Source organism: Oncorhynchus mykiss, chromosome 6 (genome assembly GCF_013265735.2).
Source record: "Oncorhynchus mykiss isolate Arlee chromosome 6, USDA_OmykA_1.1, whole genome shotgun sequence".
Taxonomy (NCBI): Eukaryota; Metazoa; Chordata; class Actinopteri; order Salmoniformes; family Salmonidae; genus Oncorhynchus; species Oncorhynchus mykiss.
This window is the reverse complement of record NC_048570.1, coordinates 24,097,745-24,124,422: the sequence shown is the minus strand read 5'-3', so window position 1 is coordinate 24,124,422 and position 26,678 is coordinate 24,097,745. Positions and strand designations below refer to the sequence as shown.

General features: G+C 45.6%; 1 protein-coding gene across 1 annotated transcript in view; it reads right to left on the bottom strand.

Annotated features, from left to right (window-relative positions):
• Window positions 1-1,823: 1,823 nt before the first annotated feature.
• Window positions 1,824-26,678, bottom strand: part of LOC110525573 (rasGAP-activating-like protein 1) — a 42,309-nt gene continuing 17,454 nt past the window's right edge. The window contains exons 13-21 of the mRNA XM_021605789.2: window positions 23,449-23,641; window positions 23,147-23,284; window positions 22,490-22,628; window positions 12,978-13,153; window positions 8,838-8,975; window positions 8,538-8,673; window positions 3,190-3,310; window positions 2,787-2,860; window positions 1,824-2,643 (exon numbers count right to left, since the gene is read on the bottom strand). Coding sequence (XP_021461464.2) covers window positions 2,495-2,643; window positions 2,787-2,860; window positions 3,190-3,310; window positions 8,538-8,673; window positions 8,838-8,975; window positions 12,978-13,153; window positions 22,490-22,628; window positions 23,147-23,284; window positions 23,449-23,641 — 1,264 coding nt within the window. The 3' untranslated portion in view covers window positions 1,824-2,494. The remainder of the gene's footprint in view (window positions 2,644-2,786; window positions 2,861-3,189; window positions 3,311-8,537; window positions 8,674-8,837; window positions 8,976-12,977; window positions 13,154-22,489; window positions 22,629-23,146; window positions 23,285-23,448; window positions 23,642-26,678) is intronic.

Genomic DNA, 26,678 nt, shown 5'->3' with positions numbered 1-26,678 from the left:
AAAAAAAACTTCCTTGTCACTAATTTAAAGAAAGTACTACTAAATTAAAGACAGTACACAACTTACCATGGCAACAAATGCAGTTTAGCATTTGAAACATCTCCCACACATTTTCAATGGTGCACTCCATTCCACGCAACTCAACTCACACACTTGGAGTTTGACAACTCAGCAATGTGCAAGAACACACATCTCTACTCCTCTGAGCTTAGCTCAAAACCAGCAAACTGAATTTGGTCAAAATTGTAGGAAATACATACATGTATACAAAATATAAGGTATGGCTAAGACAGGATATGCTCAAACGGCTGAGTCGACATCATTAGCTCTCTACAGAGGGTGATGGGACCCTAACTAGAGTAGAACAGAAATGATCTACACATGTTCAATTCCATTAATTACAAAAGAATGACAGTTACTGTATGACACATCACTCAAAATCAGCTGTCTTAAAATGACTTCAAATACAATGACCTGAGAACAGTAAACATGCCACTTGATCTACTGTTTAATATTGTCAGTAGTACTGCTTCAAATACATGTTTTTACCAATTAACTAATCAACTGTGGACCATGTAAAATATGTTTTTCATATCAAAGCCACAAATTTGAGTTTGAGTTACTTCCCATAAATCCACGGAGCAACAGCACCAAACACAAGCTTCACTATGGCAACAGTGAAAACAATATACTAATAGCAAACAAGTGACTGTTCAAGCAATTATGGCGTGTGTGTCATTGTATTAATAAAAACCACTTACTTAGAAATCTCACAGGGCATTACCCTCATTAATATGAACACCAGCACAATCTTACTACAACATTGTGGATGTTATCAATTGAAATATATAAATTAGAGAGTAAAAAACCCATAAATAAAAGCAATATCAAAATAGCATACATTCAGGTAGATCCATCTAAAACTAGAGTAGATTGCATAATCGTCCTCCAAGGTATGGGTCGTTACATGAAAACAGTGCCTTTTGGATCCCCTTGATATTCTAATTAGAAATTGTGCACCAATATTGAATTTAAAAGCCTATTATATTAAATGAAGTACCATTTAATATAGACCACATGGATAATTCAATAAATCCTATTTGTTTTATATGAATAAATACTTGCTAAAGTGCCAAAATTCAGCACTTTGGCATGTCCCTCCGTGCACCCTCTGTGACTTCTATGGAGGTCCCTCCGTGCACCCTCTGTGACTTCTATGGAGGTCCCTCCGTGCACCCTGTGTGACTTCTATGGAGGTCCCTCCGTGCACCCTCTGTGACTTCTATGGAGGTCCCTCCGTGCACCCTCTGTGACTTCTATGGAGGTCCCTCCGTGCACCCTCTGTGACTTCTATGGAGGTCCCTCCGTGCACCCTCTGTGACTTCTATGGAGGTCCCTCCGTGCACCCTCTGTGACTTCTATGGAGGTCCCTCCGTGCACCCTCTGTAAATCCTATGGAGGTCCCTCCGTGCACCCTCTGTGACTTCTATGGAGGTCCCTCCGTGCACCCTCTGTGACTTCGAGGAAGTTTTTTACCCACTTAACCCCAACATTTCTCCACATATTCACCATCATTGTAAAGCCCTAGTTATTGTTGCTCTGAAAATGTCATTTCTGAAGATGATTATTTATTAGTGTTACCCATAGATAGGCTAGAAATGTTGTAACAACAAATACATACAAATGGGAAGCCTGCATTCAATTGCCACTCCCTGTTCCATTCCCCCTGTCAAAAGGGGATTTATGGCTGATTTTAAGATGAAATTCGCAACCCTGTTACTTTATTTGACATTTAAAAGGCACTTACTATAGTAATTGTTTTAATTGAACCTCTTGAGATGGGAAAACGTGTGCTCTTTATGACAGAATGCTAAAATGAGGTGAAATCCAAAGTTTTTTTTTTTTTTTTACCAAGTTACACTTCTTAAAAGGCACCGAATTGCTGGAACGACCCATATAATGATTTGAATATAAACAAAATTATTCACATTTAACAGACGCTGGATGCAGGGCATGCACTGCATTCCTTGATAGCCATACAATAATGCAGTACCACGGAATGACACACTCCATGCGTGCCCCTGCTTCAGCTCAGTTCCACATAACAGTTTGTTTCCTGCTCAATCAATAAGAACCCAAGCTTTGGGAGAGTAGCAGAAGTTTATGTGGCAGTTCATCTGAATGCAAGACCTGTGGCAATCAGTTATTTCACTAGATAACTTCTCCGCCACAGCTGAAAACCAGTGTGTGTGATATCAAACATCCCAGGAAAAGGATGTTACAGAATGGGTATCCTCTTCATTCTGGCTTATGAAGAAGTGATCTGGATGAGAAGAGAGTTCCTCTAGACATCACATGTAACAGACAACATGACAGGGAGCAGGGAGAGGCTGCCTTCCTTCTGTGGTCGCTTAGTTTTCCTACTCCATTGAGTCTGATACAGGACGCTGCTCTCCCCTTCAGACCCGGGCTCAGGCCCCAGGGAAGGCCCAATCTAGGGGGTCAGGATGAGGCTACCAGCCTCCACTCTTTCCTGCCGCTGGAAGGTGGCATGGGCCTGCTCCAGATCCAGAACCACTCCAAGTAGCCGAACCGCTGCAGCTTGCCTGTGCTTCAGGAGCTCCACGCTACAGTCTGCTCCATCTGGGGGAGAGAGAGAGATTTGAAGCAACGTGAATGCTTTAAATGACAGTACAAATGTCTAGGGAACCAACCTCTCTGACAGCTAAGGTGTTAAAACTGATCGAACTGCATATTAAAAAGGCACTGCTTTGACAGTCTCTCACCAGGGAGCAGCCCAGAGTTCACTCTATTCTCTTCCTCTGTGGTCATCTCAGCCTCCACCTCCACATACTGTTTCCTGTTAGCACACAGCACAGGACAGCACAGGGCACAGCACAGCACACTCACATTAACACACTGATCAACATGTTTAACAAAGTATGAAAGCATTGTGTGAGAGAGGCAGAACATAATCCACACTGATGTGTTCCTGAGTGACAGGCTATATTCTAATGAATAAGAGTAGTCCTAGTGTTACAATGTAGACCCCTTATGACAAGTAAATGAACTGCACCCTGTCTGTCTGTCTGTCTGTCTGTCTGTCTGTCTGTCTGTCTGTCTGTCTGTCTGTCTGAGAAGGTTTATCATAGCCTCCAAATGTCTCATGTCAAAGTGTATTCCACTGACCTGAGCTTGTCTCTTCCCTGAAGAAGCTGTTTGTAGATGGTCTGGGTCTCTGCGTCTGGATCTAATGGGTCACTCCAGTCGCCCAGAGTCACTGCAGAGTGAGTGCGACTGCAACCTGAAGCTGAACAAAAGAGAAGGGCCATACAGTGTATTCACTTTTCTAATTTCATATATAAAATGTTTCACCTTTATTTAACCAGGTAGATCAGTTGAGAACAAGTTCTCATTTACAACTGCGACCTGGCCAAGATAAAGCAAAGCAGTGTGACAAAAACAACAACACAGAGTTACACATAAACAAACGTACAGTCAATAACACAACAGAAGAATATATGTACAGTGTGTGCAAATTTAGAATAGTAGGCAGGTAAGGCAATAAATAGGCCATGGAGGTGAAATAATTACAATTTAGCATTAACACTGGAGTGATAGATGTGCAGATGATGATGTTCAAGTAGAGGGTGCAAAAGAGCAAGAGGATAAGTAACAATATGGGAATGAGATAGTTCGGTGTGCTATTTACAAATTGGCTGTGTACAGGTACAGTGATCGGTAAGCTGCTCTGACAGCTGATGCTTAAAGTTAGAGAGGGAGATATAAGACTCTCCAGCTTCAGTGATTTTTGCAATTCATTCAAGTCATTGACAGCAGAGAACTGGAAGGAAAGGAAGTGTTGGCTTTGAGGATGACCAGTGAAATATACCTGCTGGAGCGCGTCCTATGGGTGGGTGCTGCTATGGTGACCAGTGAGCTGAGATAAGGCGGGGCTTTACCTAGCAAAGACTTATAGATGACCTGGTGCCAGTGGGTTTGGCGATGAATATGTAGTGAGGGCCAGCCAACGACAGCGTACAGGTCACAGTGGTGGGTAGTATATGGGGCTTTGGTGACAAAACTGATGGAACTGTGATAGACTGCGTCCAGTTTGCTGAGTAGAGTGTTGAAGGCTATTTTGTAAATGACATCGCCGAAGTCAAGGATCAGTAAGATAGTCAGTTTTACGAGGGTATGTTTGGAAGCATGAGTGAAGGAGGCTTTGTTGCGAAATAGAAAGCCGATTCTAGATTTAATTTTGGATTGGAATGCTTAATGTGAGTCTGGAAGGAGAGTTTACCATCTAACCAGACACCTAGGTATTTGTAGTTGTTCACATATTCTAAGTCAGAACCGTCCAGAGTAGTGATGCTAGTTGGGCGGGCGGCTGCGGGCAACAATTGGTTGAAGAATATGCATTTAGTTTTACGAGCATTTAAAAGCAGTTGGAAGCCACGAAAGGAGTGTTGTATGGCATATGGATCGTTTGGAGGTTTGTTAACACAGTGTCCAAAGAAGGGCCAGATGTAAACAGAATGGTGTCGTCTGCGTAGAGGTGGATCAGACAATCACCAGCAGCAAGAGCGACATTATTGATATATACAGAGAAAAGTATCGGCCCGAGAATTGAACCCTGTGGCACCCCCACAGAGACTTCCAGAGGTCCGGACAACAGGCCCTCCGATTTGACACACTGAACTCTATCTGAGAAGTAGTTGATGAACCAGGCGAGGCAGTCATTTGAGAAACCAAGGATATTGAGTCTGCCGATAAGAATGCGGTGATTGACAAGAGTCGAAAGCCTTGGCCAGGTCGATGAAAACGGCTGCACAGTACTGTCTTTTATCAATGCCGGTTATGATATCGTTTAGGACCTTGAGCGTGGCTGAGGTGCACCCATGACCAGCTCAGAAACCAGATTGGATAGTGGAGATGGTACGGTGGGATTCTAAATGGTTGGTGATCTGTTTATTAACTTGGCTTTCAAAGATTTTAGAAAGGCAGGGCAGGATGGATATTGGTCTATAACAGTTTGGTTCTAGAGTGTCACCCCCTTTGAAGATGGGGATTACCGCGGCATCTTTCTGATCTTTGGGGATCTCAGACGATACGAAAAAGAGGTTGAACGGGCTAGTAATTGGGGTTGCAACAATTCCAGGGGATAATTTTAGAAAGAGAGGGTCCATATTGTCTACGCTAGCTGATTCTTTCAGAATATCAGCTGTCTGGATTTGGGTGAAGGAGAAGCGGGGGGGGGGTTCTTGGGCAATTGCTGCAGGGGGTGCTGAGCTGTTGGCCGGGGTAGGGGAAGCCAGGTGGAAAGCATGGCCAGCCGAAGAAAAATGCTCAATGACATGATTGATTATTGTACATTTATCGGTGGTGACAGTGCATCCTATCGGTGGTGACAGGAGGTGCTCATATTCTCCATGGACTTTACAGTGTCCCAAAACTTTTGGGAATTAGTGCTACAGGATGCAAATTTCTGTTTGAAAAAGCTAGCCTTAGCTGACTGAGTACAGTGCCTTGCGAAAGTATTCGGCCCCCTTGAACTTTGCGACCTTTTGCCACATTTCAGGCTTCAAACATAAAGATATAAAACTGTATTTTTTTGCGAAGAATTTGACAAGTGGGACACAATCATGAAGTGGAACGACATTTATTGGATATTTCAAACTTTTTTAACAAATCAAAAACTGAAATATTGGGCGTGCAAAATTAATCAGTCCCCTTAAGTTAATACTTTGTAGCGCCACCTTTTGCTGCGATTACAGCTGTAAGTCGCTTGGGGTATGTCTCTATCAGTTTTGCACATCGAGAGACTGACATTTTTTCCCATTCCTCATTGCAAAACAGCTCGAGCTCAGTGAGGTTGGATGGAGAGCATTTGTGAACAGCAGTTTTCAGTTCTTTCCACAGATTCTCGATTGGATTCAGGTCTGGACTTTGACTTGGCCATTCTAACACCTGGATATGTTTATTTTTGAACCATTCCATTGTAGATTTTGCTTTATGTTTTGGATCATTGTCTTGTTGGAAGACAAATCTCCGTCCCAGTCTCAGGTCTTTTGCAGACTCCATCAGGTTTTCTTCCAGAATGGTCCTGTATTTGGCTCCATCCATCTTCCCATCAATTTTAACCATCTTCCCTGTCCCTGCTGAAGAAAAGCAGGCCCAAACCATGATGCTGCCACCACCATGTTTGACAGTGGGGATGGTGTGTTCAGTGTGATGAGCTGTGTTGCTTTTACGCCAAACATAACGTTTTGCATTGTTGCCAAAAAAGTTCAATTTTTGTTTCATCTGACCAGAGCACCTTCTTCCACATGTTTGGTGTGTCTCCGAGGTGGCTTGTGGCAAACTTTAAACGACACTTTTTATGGATATCTTTAAGAAATGGCTTTCTTCTTGCCACTCTTCCATAAAGACCAGATTTGTGCAATATACGACTGATTGTTGTCCTATGGACAGAGTCTCCCACCTCAGCTGTAGATCTCTGCAGTTCATCCAGAGTGATCATGGGCCTCTTGGCTGCATCTCTGATCAGTCTTCTCCTTGTATGAGCTGAAAGTTTAGAGGGACGGCCAGGTCTTGGTAGATTTGCAGTGGTCTGATACTCCTTCCATTTCAATATTATCGCTTGCACAGTGCTCCTTGGGATGTTTAAAGCTTGGGAAATATTTTTGTATCCAAATCCGGCTTTAAACTTCTTCACAACAGTATATCGGACCTGCCTGGTGTGTTCCTTGTTCTTCATGATGCTCTCTGCGCTTTTAACGGACCTCTGAGTCTATCACAGTGCAGGTGCATTTATACGGAGACTTGATTACACACAGGTGGATTGTATTTATCATCATTAGTCATTTAGGTCAACATTGGATCATTCAGAGATCCTCACTGAACTTCTGGAGAGAGTTTGCTGCACTGAAAGTAAAGGGGCTGAATAATTTTGCACGCCCAATTTTTCAGTTTTTGATTTGTTAAAAAAGTTTGAAATATCCAATAAATGTCGTTCCACTTCATGATTGTGTCCCACTTGTTGTTGATTCTTCACAAAAAAATACAGTTTTATATCTTTATGTTTGAAGCCTGAAATGTGGCAAAAGGTCGCAAAGATCAAGGGGGCCGAATACTTTCGCAAGGCACTGTATATTGGTTCCTGACTTCCCTGAAAAGTTGCATATCGCGGGGGCTATTCAATGCTAATGCAGAATGCCACAGGATGTTTTTGTGCTGGTCAAAGGCAGTCAAGTCTGAGGTGAACCAAGGGCTATATATGTTCTTAGTTCTCCATTTTTTGAATGGGGCATGCTTATTTAAGATGGTGAGGAAAGCACTTTTAAAGAGCAACCAGGCATCCTCTACTGATGTCCTCTACTGATGGGATGAGGTCAATATCCTTCCAGGATACCCGGGCCAGGTCGATTAGAAAGGCCTGCTTGCTGAAGTGTTTTAGGGAGCATTTGACAGTGATGAGGGGTAGTCGTTTGACCGCGGACCCATTACACATGCAGGCAATGAGGCAGTGATCGCTGAGATCCTGGTTGAAGACAGCAGAGTTGTATTTAGAGGACAAGTTGGTCAGGATGATATCTAAGAGGGTGCCCATGGTTACGGATTTAGGGTTGTACCTGGTAGGTTCCTTAATAATTTGTGTGAGATTGGGGGCATCTAGTTTAGATTGTAGGATGGCCGGGGTGTTAAGCATATCCCAGTTTAGGTCACCTAACAGTACGAACTCTGAAGATAGACCGGGGGCAATTAAAACACATATGGTGTCCAGGGCACAGCTGGGGGCTGAAGGGGGTCTATAACAAGTGGCAATGGTGAGAGACTTGTTTCTGGAAAGGTGGATTTTAAAAGTAGAAGACAAAACTGTTTGGGCACAGACCCGGATAGCATGACAGAACTCTGCAGGCTATCTCTGCAGTAGATTGCAACTCCGCCCCGTTTGGCAGTTCTATCTTGTCGGAAGATGTTATAGTTAGGGATGGAAATTTCAGGATTTTTGGTGGCCTTCCTAAGCCAGGATTCAGACATGACTAGGAAATCAGGGTTGGTGGAGTGTGCTAAAGCAGTGAATAAAACAAACTTAGGGAGGAGGCTTCTAATGTTAACATGCCTGAAACCAAGGCTTTTACGGTTACAGAAGTCAACAAATGAGAGCGCCTGGGGAATGGGAGTGGTGCTGGGGGCTGCAGGGTTAACCTCTACATCACCAGAGGAACAGAGGAGGAGTAGGATAAGAGTACGGTAGAGACTATAAGAACTGGTCGTCTAGTGCGTTCAGAACAGAGAGTAAAAGTAGAAGATTTCTGGGCTCGGAAGAATAGATTCAAGGCATAATGTACAGACAAGGGTATGGTAATCTGTCTGTGAGATTCTAAGTCTCAGTGAGCAAATAAATATGTGCTGGTGTTAATAGTGCACATAAATGTGAGATAAAAAGATAATTATGAAGTGTTAAGGAAGCACTAACATGTTAAGTGTGGTACTTCAACAAAGATTCCTACATAAGTCAATGTTTTAATTACTTGCGCGATCAGCCTGTAGGCAGCAGGTCCACTTGCCACTTCGGTACACCCCTGGGTGGAAGGAGGGCAGCATGCGCCTGTTGTAGATACTGGCCTTCCTGATGGCTGACAGCCACTGGTTCAACTCATTCACATTCTGCAGACACAGACAGAGAGACACAACACTCAGGTCAGTCCCAGCATACGCACAAACCACAGAGAACAGTGATGAAAAGAAAGCACCACAAAGTCAACCCAGTCAAGGGTCAGTAGTGCTGTGGTCAGTAATAGTGTGGTCAGTGACTGGAGGTCTGTCAATACCTTGCACTGGGTATAGATGGTGTGCATCTGTCCATCGTTGTCCTGGGTGACGACCTGCAACACATGCTGCTGTTGGAAGGCATTCTCATCCACTCTCTCCACAGCACACACACACTGGATGGGGATGGAGGAGCGCACCTGCAGGATGCACAGATAACACAGTATCAGTATGCACACTAGAGGTCGACCAATTAATCGGAATGGCCGATTAATTAGGGCCGATTTCAAGTTTTCAGAACAATTGGAAATCGTTATTTATGGAGGCCGATTTTGCCGATTAAAAAAATATACAGATTTTTTTACACCTTTATTTAACTAGGCAAGTCAGTTAAGAACACATTCTTATTTTCAATGACGGCCTAGGAACGGTGGGTTAACTGCCTTGTTCAGGGGCAGAATGACAGATTTTTACCCTGTCAGCTAAGGGATTCAATCTTGCAACCTTACGGTTAACTAGTCCAACGCTCTAACCACCTGCCTCACGAGGAGCCTGCCTGTTACGCGAATGCAGTAAGAAGCCAAGGTAAGTTGCTAGCTAGCATTAAACTTATCTTATAAAAAACAATCAATCATAATCACTAGTTACATGGTTGATGATATTACTAGTTTATCTAGCGTGTCCTATGTTGCATATAATTGATGCGGTGCGCATTCGTGAAAAAGGGCTGTCGTTGCTCCAACGTGTACCTAACCATAAACATCAATGCCTTTCTTAAAATCAATACACAGAAGTAAATATTTTTAAACCTGCATATTTAGCTAAAAGAAATCAAGGTTAGCAGGCAATATTGACCAGGTGAAATTGTGTCACTTCTCTTGCGTTTATTGCATACAGAGTCAGGGTATATGCAACAGTTTGGGCCACCTGGCTCTTTGCGAACTAATTTGCCAGAATTTTTGAATTATGACATAACATTGAAGGTTGTGCAATGTAACAGCAATATTTAGACTTATGGATGCCACCCGTTAGATAAAATACGGAACGGTTCCGTATTTCACTGAAATAATAAACTTGTTTTCGAAATTATAGTTTCCGGATTCGACCATGTTAATGACCTGTGTGTTATTATGTTATAACTAAGTCTATGATTTGATAGAGCAGTCTGACTGAGCGATGGTAGGCACCAGCAGGCTCGTATTTCTGTGTGTTATTATGTAATAATTAAGTCTATGATTTGATAGAGCAGTCTGACTGAGCGATGGTAGGCACCAGCAGGCTCGTATTTCTGTGTGTTATTATGTTATAACTAAGTCTATGATTTGATAGAGCAGTCTGACTGAGCGATGGTAGGCACCAGCAGGCTCGTATTTCTGTGTGTTATCATGTTATAACTAAGTCTATGATTTGATAGAGCAGTCTGACTGAGCGATGGTAGACACCAGCAGGCCGGTAAGCATTCCTTCAAACAGCACTTTTGTGCGTTTTGCCAGCAGCTCTTCGCAATGCTTCAAGCATTGCGCTGTTTATGACTTCAAGCCTATCAACTCCCGAGATTAGGCTGGTGTAACCGATGTGAAATGGCTAGCTAGTTAGCAGGGAGTGCGCTAATAGCGTTTCAAACGTCACACCCTCTGAGACTTGGAGTAGTTGTTTCCCTTGCTCTGCATGGGTAACGCTGCTTCGAGGGTGGCTCTTGTCAATGTGTTCCTGGTTCGAGCCCAGGTAGCGGCAAGGAGAGGGATGGAAGCTATACTGTTACACTGGCAATACTTAAGTGCCTATAAGAACATCCAATAGTCAAAGGTATATGAAATACAAATTGTATAGAGAGAAATGGTCCTATAATTCCTATAATAACTACAACCTAAAACTTCTTACCTGGGAATATTGAAGACTCATGTTAAAAGGAACCACCAGCTTTCATATGTTCTCATGTTCTGAGCAAGGAACTTAAACGTTAGCTTTCTTACATGGCAACAAATTGCACTTTTACTTCCTTCTCCAACACTTTGCTTTTGCATTATTTAAACCAAATTGAACATGTTTCATTATTTATTTGAGGCTAAATTGATTTTATTGAAGTATTATATTAAGTTATAAGTGTTCATTCAGTATTGTTGTAATTGTCATTATTACAAAAAAAGAAAAGAAATTGGCTGATTAATCGGTATCGGCTTTTTTGGTCCTCCAATAATCTGTGTCGAAAAATCATAATCGGTCTAACTCTAAAGCACACAGCTCCAAATCAAATCAAATCAAATTTTATTTGTCACATACACATGGTTAGCAGATGTTAATGCGAGTGTAGCGAAATGCTTGTGCTTCTAGTTCCGACAATGCAGTAATAACAAGTAATCTAACTAACAATTCCAAAACTACTGTCTTGTACACAGTGTAAGGGGATAAAGAATATGTACATAAGGATATATGAATGAGTGATGGTACAGAGCAGCATAGGCAAGATACAGTAGATGGTATCGAGTACAGTATGTACAAATGAGATGAGTATGTAAACAAAGTGGCATAGTTTAAAGTGGCTAGTGATACATGTATTACATAAGGATACAGTCGATGATATAGAGTACAGTATATACGTATGCATATGAGATGAATAATGTAGGGTAAGTAACATTATATAAGGTAGCATTGTTTAAAGTGGCTAGTGATATATTTACATCATTTCCCATCAATTCCCATTATTAAAGTGGCTGGAGTTGAGTCAGTGTCAGTGTGTTGGCAGCAGCCACTCAGTGTTAGTGGTGGCTGTTTAACAGTCTGATGGCCTTGAGATATAAGCTGTTTTTCAGTCTCTCGGTCCCAGCTTTGATGCACCTGTACTGACCTCGCCTTCTGGATGATAGCGGGGTGAACAGGCAGTGGCTCGGGTGGTTGATGTCCTTGATGATCTTTATGGCCTTCCTGTGACATCGGGTGGTGTAGGTGTCCTGGAGGGCAGGTAGTTTGCCCCCGGTGATGCGTTGTGCAGACCTCACTACCCTCTGGAGAGCCTTACGGTTGAGGGCGGTGCAGTTGCCATACCAGGCGGTGATACAGCCCGCCAGGATGCTCTCGATTGTGCATCTGTAGAAGTTTGTGAGTGCTTTTGGTGACAAGCCGAATTTCTTCAGCCTCCTGAGGTTGAAGAGGCGCTGCTGCGCCTTCTTCACGATGCTGTCTGTGTGAGTGGACCAATTCAGTTTGTCTGTGATGTTGCACTCCTGTATTACTCTTTGTAGGCAATTTTCTGATGCAGGCAAATACACATCAAAGGAATCATTCAGTTATCAGCTATTCCTCAGGGGAGTTTAGGCCCGGCTTCAAGTGCCACCCTTATGGGTACAGTAGATAGAGTATGTCTGCTTTCATCCTTCCTCTACTTTTTATTGAGCATTAAGCAATTCAAGACCATTTCACAAAGAAAAAGGACTGAAGAGAAAAGAGTGGTGGAGAGATGGAGAAGAAAGTGGGAGAAAGCAGGGCAGGAGAAAAATGTCAGAAAGGCTGCTTTAACGTACAGGTATAAATCAGCCGCTTCCATGGGAAGCCTGCCTCACTCAGGCTAGAGCACAGTGGGAGGGGATATGGTCCACAGTTGGATTTGCAATGTTAGTATGAATATCCACAGCCTTCAATGAACCTAGCATTTATTCCAGCCACACAAAGGAAGAAGTCCGCTCAAAGAGAACCCTCTTTCACTGGCCTTTTCTCCACATCTCTCTTCCTCTGACCCCCCCCCCCTATTTCTATCCCTCTCTTTCGTGCCCCCCCCCCTCTCTCGTTCTCTTTCTCGCTCGCTCTCTGCCCCTCTCTCTTCCTTCCCCTTCTACCCCCTATCATTCTCTCTCCCTAATCCCCACTCCTGTCCTGGACTGGCTAGGCAAATGAGAGAAGCTCATTATCAAAAGACTGGGCATCACATGATAATAGCCTCCCTACTAATGATGTTCTCATACAGAGAGAAACACAAATAAGGCAGACGAGTGATTCAAAGGCTTTTTTTCATGAGGCAGGATGACGATCAAACACCCTTTGAAGGGTACAGGAGCCAATTCATCACCAGAGGAAATGGTGTTACCTTGTTATAATGAGTTACTTTCAGAGGACTTAATGTTTTCTTGTTTGTCTTTATCTGATGTAAAAGAATGGAGGAATTGCCAATAGAGCTGGTTATGGGTAGGATTGTGTATGTATGGTCAGACCTGCCAGGGATCCGGGGTCTTGGCATAGGACAGTGTCTCACTGCTCAGCCAGAAGTATCGCTTCTTGAAGGAAAAGCGGGACAGGAGCTGGGGGCTTTCGGCCTTGTGCTTCTGGAGATAGCCCTCCTTCACTGTCACTGAGGGAAGGAACACAGCCCTCTGGGGCACCTCTGACACTGCAGACAGACAGAGGGAGAAAGAGAAAAGAGAGGGGAAGGAGAGGAAGAAAAATATGGAACAGGAACAGTGATGGAGGGGAAGAGAGTGAGAGAAAGGAAGAGAGAAATAAGATGGGTGAAAAGGGGAGCACAGAAACAGAAGTTCTACGTTTTATCGATATGTCCACAAGGTAGAGCTGTAGCAGTACAGTTATGGTTAATGTGTACATATTGTTGAATTACATTACAGCACATGATGCATTATCTCGTTGTACATCATTGTTTGTGTCATCTTGCCTCCCTTGTCACCCTTGTGTTCAGCACACCCGTGTTCATTTTGTCAAAAATAGTGATAAAAATGCTTGGACTGAAACAGGTGCTGGTACTCATGTTGGGTACCGGTACTGTTCATATTTAGGTGCAGGAGCTCCACAATACTATTGAGCTAATATTATATTAGGTGAAACAGGAGCTCGCGCAGTAGAACATTTGAGGTGCAGGTGCCAGATCCCCCCTTTGCGTGAACACGCACACACTCAATTCTTCATTGCTGCGACTTGCTAGTTGAGATTTCTGCTCTTCACCCCGTTGTCAGTTTAGCCTACATTTCACTGATCTTAGTAACACATAGCATTTTTTATTTGTGTCCTTCAAGGCAGCCATCAATGATCACGTTAGTCTGCATTTCATTATTTATTTTTTGGGCGGTTTGATCGCGGGGTAGGCAACAGTAATGTCTGCAGTTTTCAGGTTGGCTATTTGTTTCAAATGCATTAGTCTATCAATAAATATCTTTGCCAAAATTCGTCATCTCTCCCATGTCTTATTCGACTAGTAGTTGTTCTGAAATGTTTAATGCTTGCCTACATTTTACTCCCTCCTCTATGTTTAATATAACACACACACATTCATTATTAATTCCGGTTGCCTATCCTGACGTGAAGTTGGTTCTGTAGAAAGTATTTGACTCTGATGTGTGCCACAGAAAGTATTTGACTCTGATGTGTGCCACAGAAAGTATTTGACTCTGATGTGTGCCACAGAAAGTATTTGACTCTGATGTGTGCCACAGAAAGTATTTGATTCTTGTCAGAAAGTTAATTAAGGAAATTAGAAAGGTTAGGGTTCGGCAAGGCCATTTTCTTGCCTAATGAAATGTAGGCAAGCAATAAACATTTCAGAACAACAAGTTGAATAAGACATGGGATAGATGACGAATTTTGGCAAAGATGTTTATTTATAGACTAATACACTTGGAACAAAGACTATTACTGACTAAATATACACAGAATAAACTATAAAAAAAAAAAATCTTCAGTTGACTAAAATGAGACGAGACAAAAAATATCTCTGTGACTAAAATCAGACTCCTAAGTGGACTGGACAATAATCTTTGGAGAAATTGAGAGCTTTTCAGTGATAAGCACAAGGAATATTAGCAGCACAGATGCGCCGCGCAGTTCTGTTCAACAATGGGAGGACCGCACACATCAGCTGCTTAGGAGCAAGCGATGTGTGGGAAGACAGGCAGACAGGCTCTGCTCCTGCTCCGATTATACACATCGCGCAGGCGACTCTCTTGCTTCCCTATAGATAACTAGTCACCACCAGCCTTCTAGTCAGCTACCCATTGCCTGGTTGGGAAAAGCTGCTTTAAGTGAGGGTTGAACATATGCTTGGCCTATCATGAGGGTGTCTGTGTGTGTTAGAAGTAACATTAGCGGAAAGGCTATGGCTAACCTTGGGTATAGGCAGTTATCATGAGTTGTGGGGGACACATATAGAACGTGGTGTAGCAAAACAGACTGTCTTTGTTGGAACTCAAACTTAGCAATAATAGGAACCAGATGTGTGATAACGGTATCTAGGGTACGAGTACATAGATATTCTACACAGCAACAGTTACATCTATCAATTGGAGCGTCAAGAGGCTGGGTGTTACGGTGCGTGAATGAGGACCCAAAAGCGAATCAACTTAAACAGAGCTTCTTTAATTACCAAACATAGGTAGGCTCAGATGGACCGGCAGATTCCGACAGGACAGGACAAGGTTACAGCAAACATGACGGCAGTCTGGTTCAGGCATGAATGACACAAACAAACAAGAATCCGACAAGGACAGGAGCAGAAACAGAGAGAGATATAGGGACCTAATCAGAGGGAAAAAGGGAACAGGTGGGGAACGGGGTGAATGGGTAGTTAGAGGAGACAAGGGACAGCTGGGGGAAAGCGGGGGAGAAAAGGTAACCTAACACGACCAGCAGAGGGAGACAGGGTGAAGGGAAAGGACAGAGACAAGACAACATGACAGTACATGACAGTACCCCCCCACTCACCGAGCGCCTCCTGGCGCACTCGAGGAGGAAACCTGGCGGCAACGGAGGAAATCATCAATCAGCGCACGGTCCAGCACGTCCCGAGAGGGAACCCAACTCCTCTCCTCAGGACCGTACCCCTCCCAGTCAACTAGGTACTGATGACCACGGCCCCGAGGACGCATGTCCAAGATTTTACGGACCCTGTAGATAGGTGCGCCCTCGACAAGGATGGGGGGGGGGGGGGGGGAAGACGAGCGGGGGCGCGAAGAACGGGCTTAACACAGGAGACATGGAAGACCGGGTGGACGCGACGAAGATATCGCGGAAGAAGAAGTCGCACTGCGACAGGATTAATGACCTGAGAGATACGGAATGGACCAATGAACCGCGGGGTCAACTTGCGAGAAGCCGTCTTAAGGGGAAGGTTCTGAGTGGAGAGCCAAACTCTCTGACCGCGACAATATCTAGGGCTCTTCGTTCTACGCTTATTAGCAGCTCTCACAGTCTGCGCCCTATAACGGCAAAGTGCAGACCTGACCCTCTTCCAGGTGCGCTCGCAACGTTGGACAAAAGCCTGAGCGGAGGGGACGCTGGACTCGGCGAACTGAGATGAGAACAACGGAGGCTGGTACCCGAGGCTACTCTGAAAAGGAGATAGCCCGGTCGCAGACGAAGGAAGCGAGTTGTGGGCGTATTCTGCCCAGGGGAGCTGTTCTGACCAAGACGCAGGGTTGCGAAAAGAAAGACTGCGTAAGATGCGACCAATAGTCTGATTGGCCCGTTCTGCTTGACCGTTAGACTGGGGGTGAAAGCCGGAAGAGAGACTGACGGAAGCCCCAATCAAACGGCAAAACTCCCTCCAAAATTGAGACGTGAATTGCGGACCTCTGTCCGAAACGACGTCTGACGGAAGGCCATGAATTCTGAAAACATTCTCGATGATGATTTGTGCCGTCTCTTTAGCAGAAGGAAGCTTAGCAAGGGGAATGAAATGAGCCGCCTTAGAGAACCTATCGACAACCGTAAGAATAACAGTCTTCCCCGCTGACGAAGGCAGTCCGGTGACAAAATCTAAGGCGATGTGAGACCACGGTCGAGAGGGAATAGAAAGCGGCCTGAGACGGCCGGCAGGAGGAGAGTTACCGGACTTAGTCTGCGCGCAGACCGAACAAGCAGCCACGAAACGACGCGTGTCATGCTCCCGGGTGGGCCACCAGAAACGCTGGCGAATGGAAGCAAGCGTACCCCGAACGCCAGGGTGGCCGGCTAACTTGGCAGAGTGAGCCCACTGAAGAACGGCCAGACGAGTAGGAACGGGAACGAAAAGAAGGTTCCTAGGACAAGCGCGCGGCGACGGAGTTTGAGTGAGTGCTTGCTTTACCTGCCTCTCAATTCCCCAGACAGTCAACCCGACAACACGCCCCTCAGGGAGAATCCCCTCGGGGTCAGTGGAGGCTACTGAAGAACTGAAGAGACGAGACAAAGCATCAGGCTTGGTGTTCTTAGAGCCCGGACGATAAGAAATCACGAACTCGAAACGAGCGAAAAACAGCGCCCAACGCGCCTGACGCGCATTAAGTCGTTTGGCAGAACGGATGTACTCAAGGTTCCTATGGTCAGTCCAAACGACAAAAGGAACGGTCGCCCCCTCCAACCACTGTCGCCATTCGCCTAGGGCTAACCGGATGGCGAGCAGTTCGCGGTTACCCACATCATAGTTACGTTCCGACGGCGACAGGCGATGAGAAAAATACGCGCATGGGTGGACCTTGTCGTCAGAGAGGGAGCGCTGAGAAAGGATGGCTCCCACTCCCACCTCTGACGCGTCAACCTCGACAACGAACTGTCTAGAGACGTCAGGTGTAACAAGGATAGGAGCGGATGTAAAACGATTCTTGAGGAGATCAAAAGCTCCCTGGGCGGAAACGGACCACTTAAAGCACGTCTTGACAGAAGTAAGGGCTGTGAGAGGAGCTGCCACCTGACCGAAATTACGGATGAAACGACGATAGAAGTTCGCGAAGCCGAGAAAGCGCTGCAGCTCGACGCGTGACTTAGGGACGGGCCAATCAATGACAGCTTGGACCTTAGCGGGATCCATCTTAATGCCTTCAGCGGAAATAACAGAACCGAGAAATGTGACGGAGGAGGCATGAAAAGTGCACTTCTCAGCCTTCACAAAAAGACAATTCTCTAAAAGGCGCTGGAGGACACGTCGAACGTGCTGAACATGAATCTGGAGTGACGGTGAAAAAATCAGGATATCGTCAAGGTAAACGAAAACAAAGATGTTCAGCATGTCTCTCAGGACATCATTGACTAATGCCTGAAAGACAGCTGGAGCGTTAGCGAGGCCGAAAGGAAGAACCCGGTATTCAAAGTGCCCTAACGGAGTGTTAAACGCCGTCTTCCACTCGTCCCCCTCCCTGATGCGCACGAGATGGTAAGCGTTACGAAGGTCCAACTTAGTGAAAAACCTGGCTCCCTGCAGGATCTCGAAGGCTGAAGACATAAGAGGAAGCGGATAACGATTCTTCACTGTTATGTCATTCAGCCCTCGATAATCTATGCAGGGGCGCAGAGACCCGTCCTTCTTCTTGACAAAAAAAAACCCCGCTCCGGCGGGAGAGGAGGAGGGGACTATGGTACCGGCGTCAAGAGCTACAGACAAATAATCTTCGAGAGCCTTACGTTCGGGAGCCGACAGAGAGTATAGTCTACCCCGGGGGGGGGTGGTTCCCGGAAGGAGATCAATACTACAATCATACGACCGGTGTGGAGGAAGAGAGGTGGCCCTGGACCGACTGAACACCGTGCGCAGATCGTGATATTCCTCCGGCACCCCTGTCAAATCACCAGGCTCCTCCTGTGAAGAAGAGACAGAGGAAACAGGAGGGATAGCAGACATTAAACATTTCACATGACAAGAGACGTTCCAGGAGAGGATAGAATTACTAGACCAATTAATGGAAGGATTATGACAAACTAGCCAGGGATGGCCCAAAACAACAGGTGTAAAAGGTGAACGAAAAATTAAAAAAGAAATGGTTTCACTATGATTACCAGAAACAGTGAGGGTTAAAGGTAGCGTCTCACGCTGAATCCTGGGGAGAGGACTACCATCCAGGGCGAACAAGGCCGTGGGCTCCTTTAACTGTCTGAGAGGAATGTCATGTTCCCGAGCCCAGGTCTCGTCCATAAAACAGCCCTCCGCCCCAGAGTCTATTAAGGCACTGCAGGAAGCTGACGAACCGGTCCAGCGTAGATGGACCGACAAGGTAGTGCAGGATCTTGAAGGAGAGACAGGAGTAGTAGCGCTCACCAGTAGCCCTCCGCTTACTGACGAGCTCTGGCCTTTTACTGGACATGAAGTGACAAAATGACCAGCGGAACCGCAATAGAGACAGAGGCGGTTGGTGATTCTCCGTTCCCTCTCCTTAGTCGAGATGCGGATACCTCCCAGCTGCATGGGCTCAGCACCCGAGCCGGCAGAGGAAGATGGTAGTGATGCGGAGAGGGAGGCGACGGAGAGCGCGAGCTCCTTTCCACGAGCTCGGTGACGAAGATCAACCCGTCGCTCAATGCGAATAGCGAGTTCAATCAAGGAATCCACGCTGGAAGGAACCTCCCGGGAGAGAATCTCATCCTTTACCTCTGCGCGGAAACCCTCCAGAAGACGAGCGAGCAAGGCCGGCTCGTTCCAGCCACTGGAGACAGCAAGAGTGCGAAACTCAATAGAGTAGTCTGTTATGGATCGATTGCCTTGACATAGGGAAGACAGGGCCCTGGAAGCCTCCTCCCCAAAAACAGATCGATCAAAAACCCGTATCATCTCCTCCTTAAAGTCTTGATACTGGTTAGTACACTCAGCCCTTGCCTCCCAGATTGCCGTGCCCCACTCACGAGCCCGTCCAATAAGGAGAGATATGACGTAGGCGACACGAGCAGTGCTCCTGGAGTAAGTGTTGGGCTGGAGAGAAAACACAATATCACACTGGGTGAGGAACGAGCGGCATTCAGTGGGCTCCCCAGAGTAACACGGCGGGTTATTGATTCTGGGCTCCGGAGATTCGAAAGCCCTGGAAGTGGCCGGTGGATCGAGGCGGAGATGGTGAACCTGTTCTGTGAGGTTGGAGACTTGGGTGGCCAGGGTCTCAACGGCATGTCGAGCAGCAGACAATTCCTGCTTGTGTCTGCCTAGCATCGCTCCCTGGATCTCGACGGCTGAGTGGAGAGGATCCGAAGTCGCTGGGTCCATTCTTGGTCGGATTCTTCTGTTACGGTGCGTGAATGAGGACCCAAAAGCGAATCAACTTAAACAGAGCTTCTTTAATTACCAAACATAGGTAGGCTCAGATGGACCGGCAGATTCCGACAGGACAGGACAAGGTTACAGCAAACATGACGGCAGTCTGGTTCAGGCATGAATGACACAAACAAACAAGAATCCGACAAGGACAGGAGCAGAAACAGAGAGAGATATAGGGACCTAATCAGAGGGAAAAAGGGAACAGGTGGGGAACGGGGTGAATGGGTAGTTAGAGGAGACAAGGGACAGCTGGGGGAAAGCGGGGGAGAAAAGGTAACCTAACACGACCAGCAGAGGGAGACAGGGTGAAGGGAAAGGACAGAGACAAGACAACATGACAGTACATGACACTGGGACCAGCCTGTGTGCCAACGATAGGCTGAGTAAGTTTAAACCACACTTGGTCTCTACTCTGACAGGCCAGCTCGGAAGCAGGAACTACTTCTGTCAAAGTATTAAAGAAGATACCGTTAGGGTGTTGTCCAGTTCTCTGTTTGCCCTGCGAGGTGTGACAGAGAGCCCGTATATACGAAATCCGCATTTACCATTTATTGCTTGAGTTAAATAAATACTTGAAGGAAAATTGATGACTCTGAATTACACTTTATCCCGATACCAGATTAGATTGACGCAACCCTTTACATTTAAGAAATTAAAAACCACACTGGGTTTAATAGTAAAACAACAGTCTATGTTTTTCTATCCCTTGAGTATCCCACTTTCCCCACTGCATTTCATAGCCAGGTTCTGTAACCAACGTAGCAAAGTCTCCCTCTTTTCCTCAGAGAAAACGGCTTGATTCTAGCCCTTACCATTCAAACGATATGACCCATAATATCAACGCTATGATTTTTTTCTTTCTATCGTGCATTGGAGAGCCGTATTTTACATCCATTAAGCACATTGCAGGCTGTTCTAAACGAGGCTACTTCCGGACCGGACTGTTAATAATTTGTTTAGGCTACACCTTGTTCAGTCATGTTACCTCATTAGCTAGCTATGGCCAACCTGGGACACGTTCAGCAGGACTCAACCTTTTGGAACGTTCAGATATCGTATCTCTATATAGAACAAACATGCCTCTAATATGTTGAATATGGAATAACTCTATTCATGGGTTTTATCTGGCCCTGTAACATTACTAGTAGCCTATATGTAAACATTTGGAGGCACAGAAAGAAAAGGGATAGCAAACAATTGATTGACTAAATTCCTCTTGCCACTACACTATATCTGACTGGGTAAATAACTTTATTTAGATTTAATGTTAACCCAGTGACTCAAACCTGAACACTTGGACCAGGACTCGAGCACTGGGACTTGGACTTAGGGATTTAGGGACTTCGGGAGCACAGGCGTCTTGAGACTTGATTCGGACTTGAGGTTCAGTGACTACTACATCACTGGGCAAAACAGTCATTATCTCCCATTTTACTTGTGGACACCAATGTGGCTGCAGTGTCTGTGGAACCTTGATAACAATGGCAATGACGTGACTGAATGACGGAGGTGCAACCCATCCGGACGAAGGTGCAATCCTTCGGCAATACTTTGCGGAACCATCTGGTGATTGTGCAGCTCTTTTTCTGCACTTGCTTGTGTCTGTTTGTTTTGTATGTAATGTGCAATATCTATTTACTATGAATTATTTCATACAGTATTTCTGCTGTTGGGAAGAGAATAGGAAGTTATGCAGAAAAAAACATGTTGGTAGGACAAGGCTATGTATGTTTTTGCCACTATAGGTTGAGGCAAATGTGTTGTGACTAAAATTAAAGGGCATTTTGTTGAATAAAATGGCCGACTATTTTAGTCATTTTAACAATAACTAATAACTAACAATAACAATTATTCAAATTACAAAAATGTGACTTAATGATATTTTAGTCAAAATGACTAAGACTAGACTAAATCTAAAACAGAGTGCCAAAATGAACACGGGCACACCCTCAGACAGATGGAACGATACAAATCCACTCCTGCATAACACATTCACATCAAGTGTATTAAATGTCAAAGTGGCCTTTTAGGGAGAGCCCAGTGGCTGAGATGACATGGAGATTGGAATATGATATTCCAGAGGGATAAGATGGATCACAACAACAGACTCGCTGACAAGCGACGATGAGAAAAGGGCATAGGTGTGCTATGTGTACAGTGTGGTGTGTAGGGGTGGCGAGGGCTCCACAGTTCAACGCGCAGCCCACCGCTCTCCATTTTAGTCCCAGTATCAGCTCCCAGCTGCCTATGAATATTTCACCACTGGGTTTATTGTATCTATTGATACCAGCAATAACTGGCCTTGCCATATTGGCACCTGGCAGGTTAGCCTGCCAGGATAGGAGCCCAGCCAAACTCTGCTCCCCCCCTCCCCCCAGTGGCTCTACCTTATCGCTGATCTCTACGGTTATCTGCTTGCTCTTCAGCAGGCTACTGATACATTACTACTAGGGCCTAGAGTTTCCCCCTGGTAAGGTGACATGGTGAGGAAAAACTCCAGGTCTTATGGGGACGCAGGTAGTCTAGTGGTTAGAGCATTGGGCCAGTAATCGAAATGTCGATAAATCAAATCCCCGAGCTGACAAGGTAAAAATCTGTCATGCTGCCCCTGAACAAGGCAGTTAACCCACTGTTCCTAGGCCGTCATTGTAAATAAGAATTTGTTCTTAATTGACTTGCCTAGTTAAATAAAGGCTGAATAAACAGTGTCCTGCTGGTGCTTCTTACCGCTATCAATGTCGATGAGCTTGTCCAGGAAGTCTTTAACAGAGGCCACGCTATAAAGGATGATGGGATGCAAGGGCTCCATCCACAGCTCCTTACCGTGGCCCAGCTGCAAACCCAGGTTCCCCACACTCTGCACTGCCTGGCGCATAGAGAAACACAGCCATGTTCACCCACCACTCTCTACTGTAACCATAACTTACCATCTGTGTCAAATGGGCAGGGAGTGCCGTTATCAATTCTGATATTAAATGAGCAGCACAGTATCATCAGGATGTGCTTATGGTTCCTGTAACAGACTACTACACCTCTCTCTCTCTATGTGTCTCTGAGTAACATCAAACATCCCAGTGAGCAGGCTTGCTGTGAGGCCCTCTTTGTCCTGCCCACACCTGGCATGGGAACCTCTCTGAAGGACCCCTCTCTGAAGCTCTGCTTTGAACCCAAGCCTGGCCGCACACAGATGTAAAAATAGACCATTCTCTGTAGAGGACCCATAGCAACAGGACTTCAGCACCACGGACAGCAACTCTATTCTCCACAGCTGTTTCACTGTGCGGGACTGTGTGGCACTGTTGTAGGATAAAAACTGTTTGTGCATGTGTGTGCGTATGCGTGTGTGTGTGTCCGTATGAGTGTGTGCGTGCAAGGGCACAGTACCTTGGCCAGTAGTAACAGTGTCCTGCTGGTGCGTGTATCTGCATGCTGGTCCCTCAGGTGAAAGAGCTTGGGTGTGAGGATAGCAGGGGCAAGGAAACGCAGGAAGAAAAACCCACTGATGGCCAGATACTTCACATCCTAAGGGGAGAGGGCCAGGAGGGAAGGTGTGCAACAGAGATGAATAAAATAAATGCACTGACAACATCCCCATGTCTATTCACTATCCAGCAATGAAAACACGTCTTCATCTAGGTGACCTTTGTAGCTGAATTTGACCCTTGACCTCTGGGTTTGAAACAGACCTCATTTTCTGACTCAGGGAACTGCTCCTCCACCCTCTTGTGCAGCTGTTTGAAGGCCACCCTCATGACAGGTGGACACTGGGTAACTGACCCAATGATGGACTCCACGATGTTAGACAGATAGCCCTGCAGCATCTCCACACTGCTCTCCCTCACCTCAGCCTCAGACACCGCACCTTTAAATGAGATACGCCTCCAGAGAGAGAGGGGTCAGTGTTACATTGAACTTAAATGTATACTGACAATTCAAAAGAGCTCTGAAACACAAAGGCCTGCGGGAACCATACTGTGAACATTGTCACTAATTATGAAGTCTGTGCACTGGCCAAATCAATACATCAACATCTATCAAATCAAATAACATGTTATTGATCACATACACATGGTTAGCAGATGTTATTGCGAGTGTAGCGAAATGCTTGTGCTTCTAGATCCGACAGTGCAGCAGTAACTAACAGGCAATATCTAATAATTCCACAACAAAACCTAAAACACACAATCTTGTAAAGGAATGGGATAAGATTATATAAGTATAAAATATATGGATGAGCAGTGACAGAGCAGCTAAAATGCAATAGATAGTAAGAATAGATAGTGAAGGATACAGTATACAGTATATACATATGAGATGAGTAATGTGAGATATGTAAACATTCTTAAAATGGCATTATTAAAGGGACTAGTGTTCCATTTTTTTAAGTGGCCAATGATATCAGTCTGTAGGAAGGCAGCCGCCTCTCTGTGCTGTTAGCTGTTTAACAATCTGATGTCCTTGAGATAGAAGCTGTTTTTCAATCTCTCTGTCCCAGCTTTGATGCACCTCTACTGACCTCGCCTTCTGGATGGAAGCTGGGTGAACATGCAGTGGCTCGGATGGTTATTGTCCTTGATCTTTTTTTCCTTCCTGTGACATCGGGTGTTGTAGGTGTCCTGGAGGGCAGGTAGTTTTCCCCTGGTGATGCGTTGTGCAGACCGCACCACACTCTGGAGAGCGCTGCGGTTGTGGGCGGTGCAGTTGCTGTACCAGGCGGTGATACAGCCCGACAGGATGCTCTCAATTGTGCACCTGCAAAAGTTAGTGAGGGTTTTCGGTGACAAGCCACATTTTTTCAGCCTCCTGAAGTTGCGCATTCTTCGCAAAACACTGTCTGTGTGCGTTGACCATTTCAGTTTGTCGGTGATATGTATATCGAGGAACTTAAAACTTTCCACCTTCTCCACTGCTGTCCCATAAATGTGGCTAGAGGAGTGCTACCTTTGATGTTTCCTGAAGTCCACGATCATCTCTTTTGTATTGCTGACATTGAGTGAGAGGTTATTTCCTTGACACCACACTCCGTGGGCCCTCACCTCCTCCCTGTAGGCTGTCTCGTCGTAATGGTCATCATGCCTACCACTGTTGTGTCGTCTGCAAACTTGATGATTGAGTTGGAGGCGTGCATGGCCACACAGTCGTGAGTGAACAGGGAATACAGGAGGGGGCTGAGAACGCACCCTTGTGGGGCCCCAGTGTTGAGGATCAGCGGAGTGGAGATGTTGTTTCCTACTTTCACCACCTGGGGACGGCCCGTCAGGAAGTCTAGGACCCAGTTGCACAGGGCGGGGTCGAGACCCAGGGTCTCGAGCTTAATGAAGAGTTTGGAGGGTACTGTAGTGTTGAATGCTGAGCTGTAGTCAATGAACAGCATGCTTACATAGGTATTCCTCTTGTCCAGATGGGATAGGGCAGTGTGCAGTGTGATGGTGATTGCATCGTCTGTGGACCGATTGGGGGCGGTAAGCAAATTGGACTAAGTCTAGGGTGGCAGGTAGGGTGGAGTTGATATGATCCTTGACTAGTCTCTCAAATCACTTTAAGATGACAGAAGTGAGTGCTACGGGGCGACAGTAATTTATTTAAGTTACCTTAGCTTTCTTGGGAACAGGAGCAATGGTGGCTATCTTTAAGCATGTGGGGACAGCAGACTGGGATAGGGATGGATTGAACATGTCCGTAAACACACCAGCCAGCTGGTCTGCGCATGCTCTGAGAACGCAGCTAGGGATGCCGTCTGGGCCGGCAGTCATGCAAGGGTTAACACGTTTAAATGTTTTACTCACGTTGGCCATGGAGGAGAGCCCACAGTTTTTGGTAGCAGGCCGCATCGGTGGCACTGTATTGTCCTCAAAGCGCGCAAAGAAGTTGTTTAATTTGTCTGGAAGCAAGACGTCGATGTCCACGACGGGGCTGGTTTTCTTTTTGTAATCTGTGATTGTCTGTAGACCCTGCCACATACGTCTCGTGTTTGAGCCGTTGAATTGCGACTCTTTGTCTCTATACTGACACTTTGCTTGTTTGATTGCCTTATGGAGGGAATAACTACACTGTTTGTATTGGGCCATATTTCCAGTCGCCTTGCCATGATTAAATGCGGTGGTACGTGCTTTCAGTTTTGCACAAACGCTGCCATGAATCCACGGTTTCTGATTAGGGAAGGTTAGGGAAGTTTCTGGTTAGGGAAAGTACAACATCTTCTATACACTTCCTTATAAACTTGCTCACCGAGTCAGAGTATACGTCAATGTTATTTTCTGAGGCTACCCGGAACATATCCCAGTCCACATAATCAAAGCAATCTTGAGCGTGGAATCTGATTGGTCAGACCAGCGTTGGATAGACCTAAGCACGGGCGCTTCCTGCCTATAGGAGGGGAGCAACAAGATGGAGTCACAGTCAGATTTGCCAAAGAAGGGGCGGGGGAGGGCCTTGTATGCATCGCAGAAGTTAGAGTAGCAACGGTCGAGCGTGTTACTCGCTCGTGTAATGCAATCGATATGCAGATAGAATTTAGGTATCCTTGTTCTCAAATTAGCTTTGCTAAAATCCCCAGCTACAAAAAATGCAGCCTCAGGATATATGGTTTCCAGTTTGCATAAAGTCCAGTGAAGTTCCTTGATGGCCGTCTTGGTATCCAATTTCAGGGGGATATACACGCTGTGACGATAACTGAGGGAGAGTTCTCTTGGGAGATAATACTGTCAGCATTTGATTGTGAGGGATTCTACGTCAGGTGAACAAAAAGACTTGAGTTCTTGTATGTTGTTACAATTACACCATGAGACGTTAATCATGAAACATACACCCCGCCCTTCTTCTTACCGGAGAGATGTTTGTTCCTGTCAGCACGATGCACTGAAAATCCCGTTGGCTGTACAGACTCCGACAGCATGTCCCCAGCTAGCCATATCTC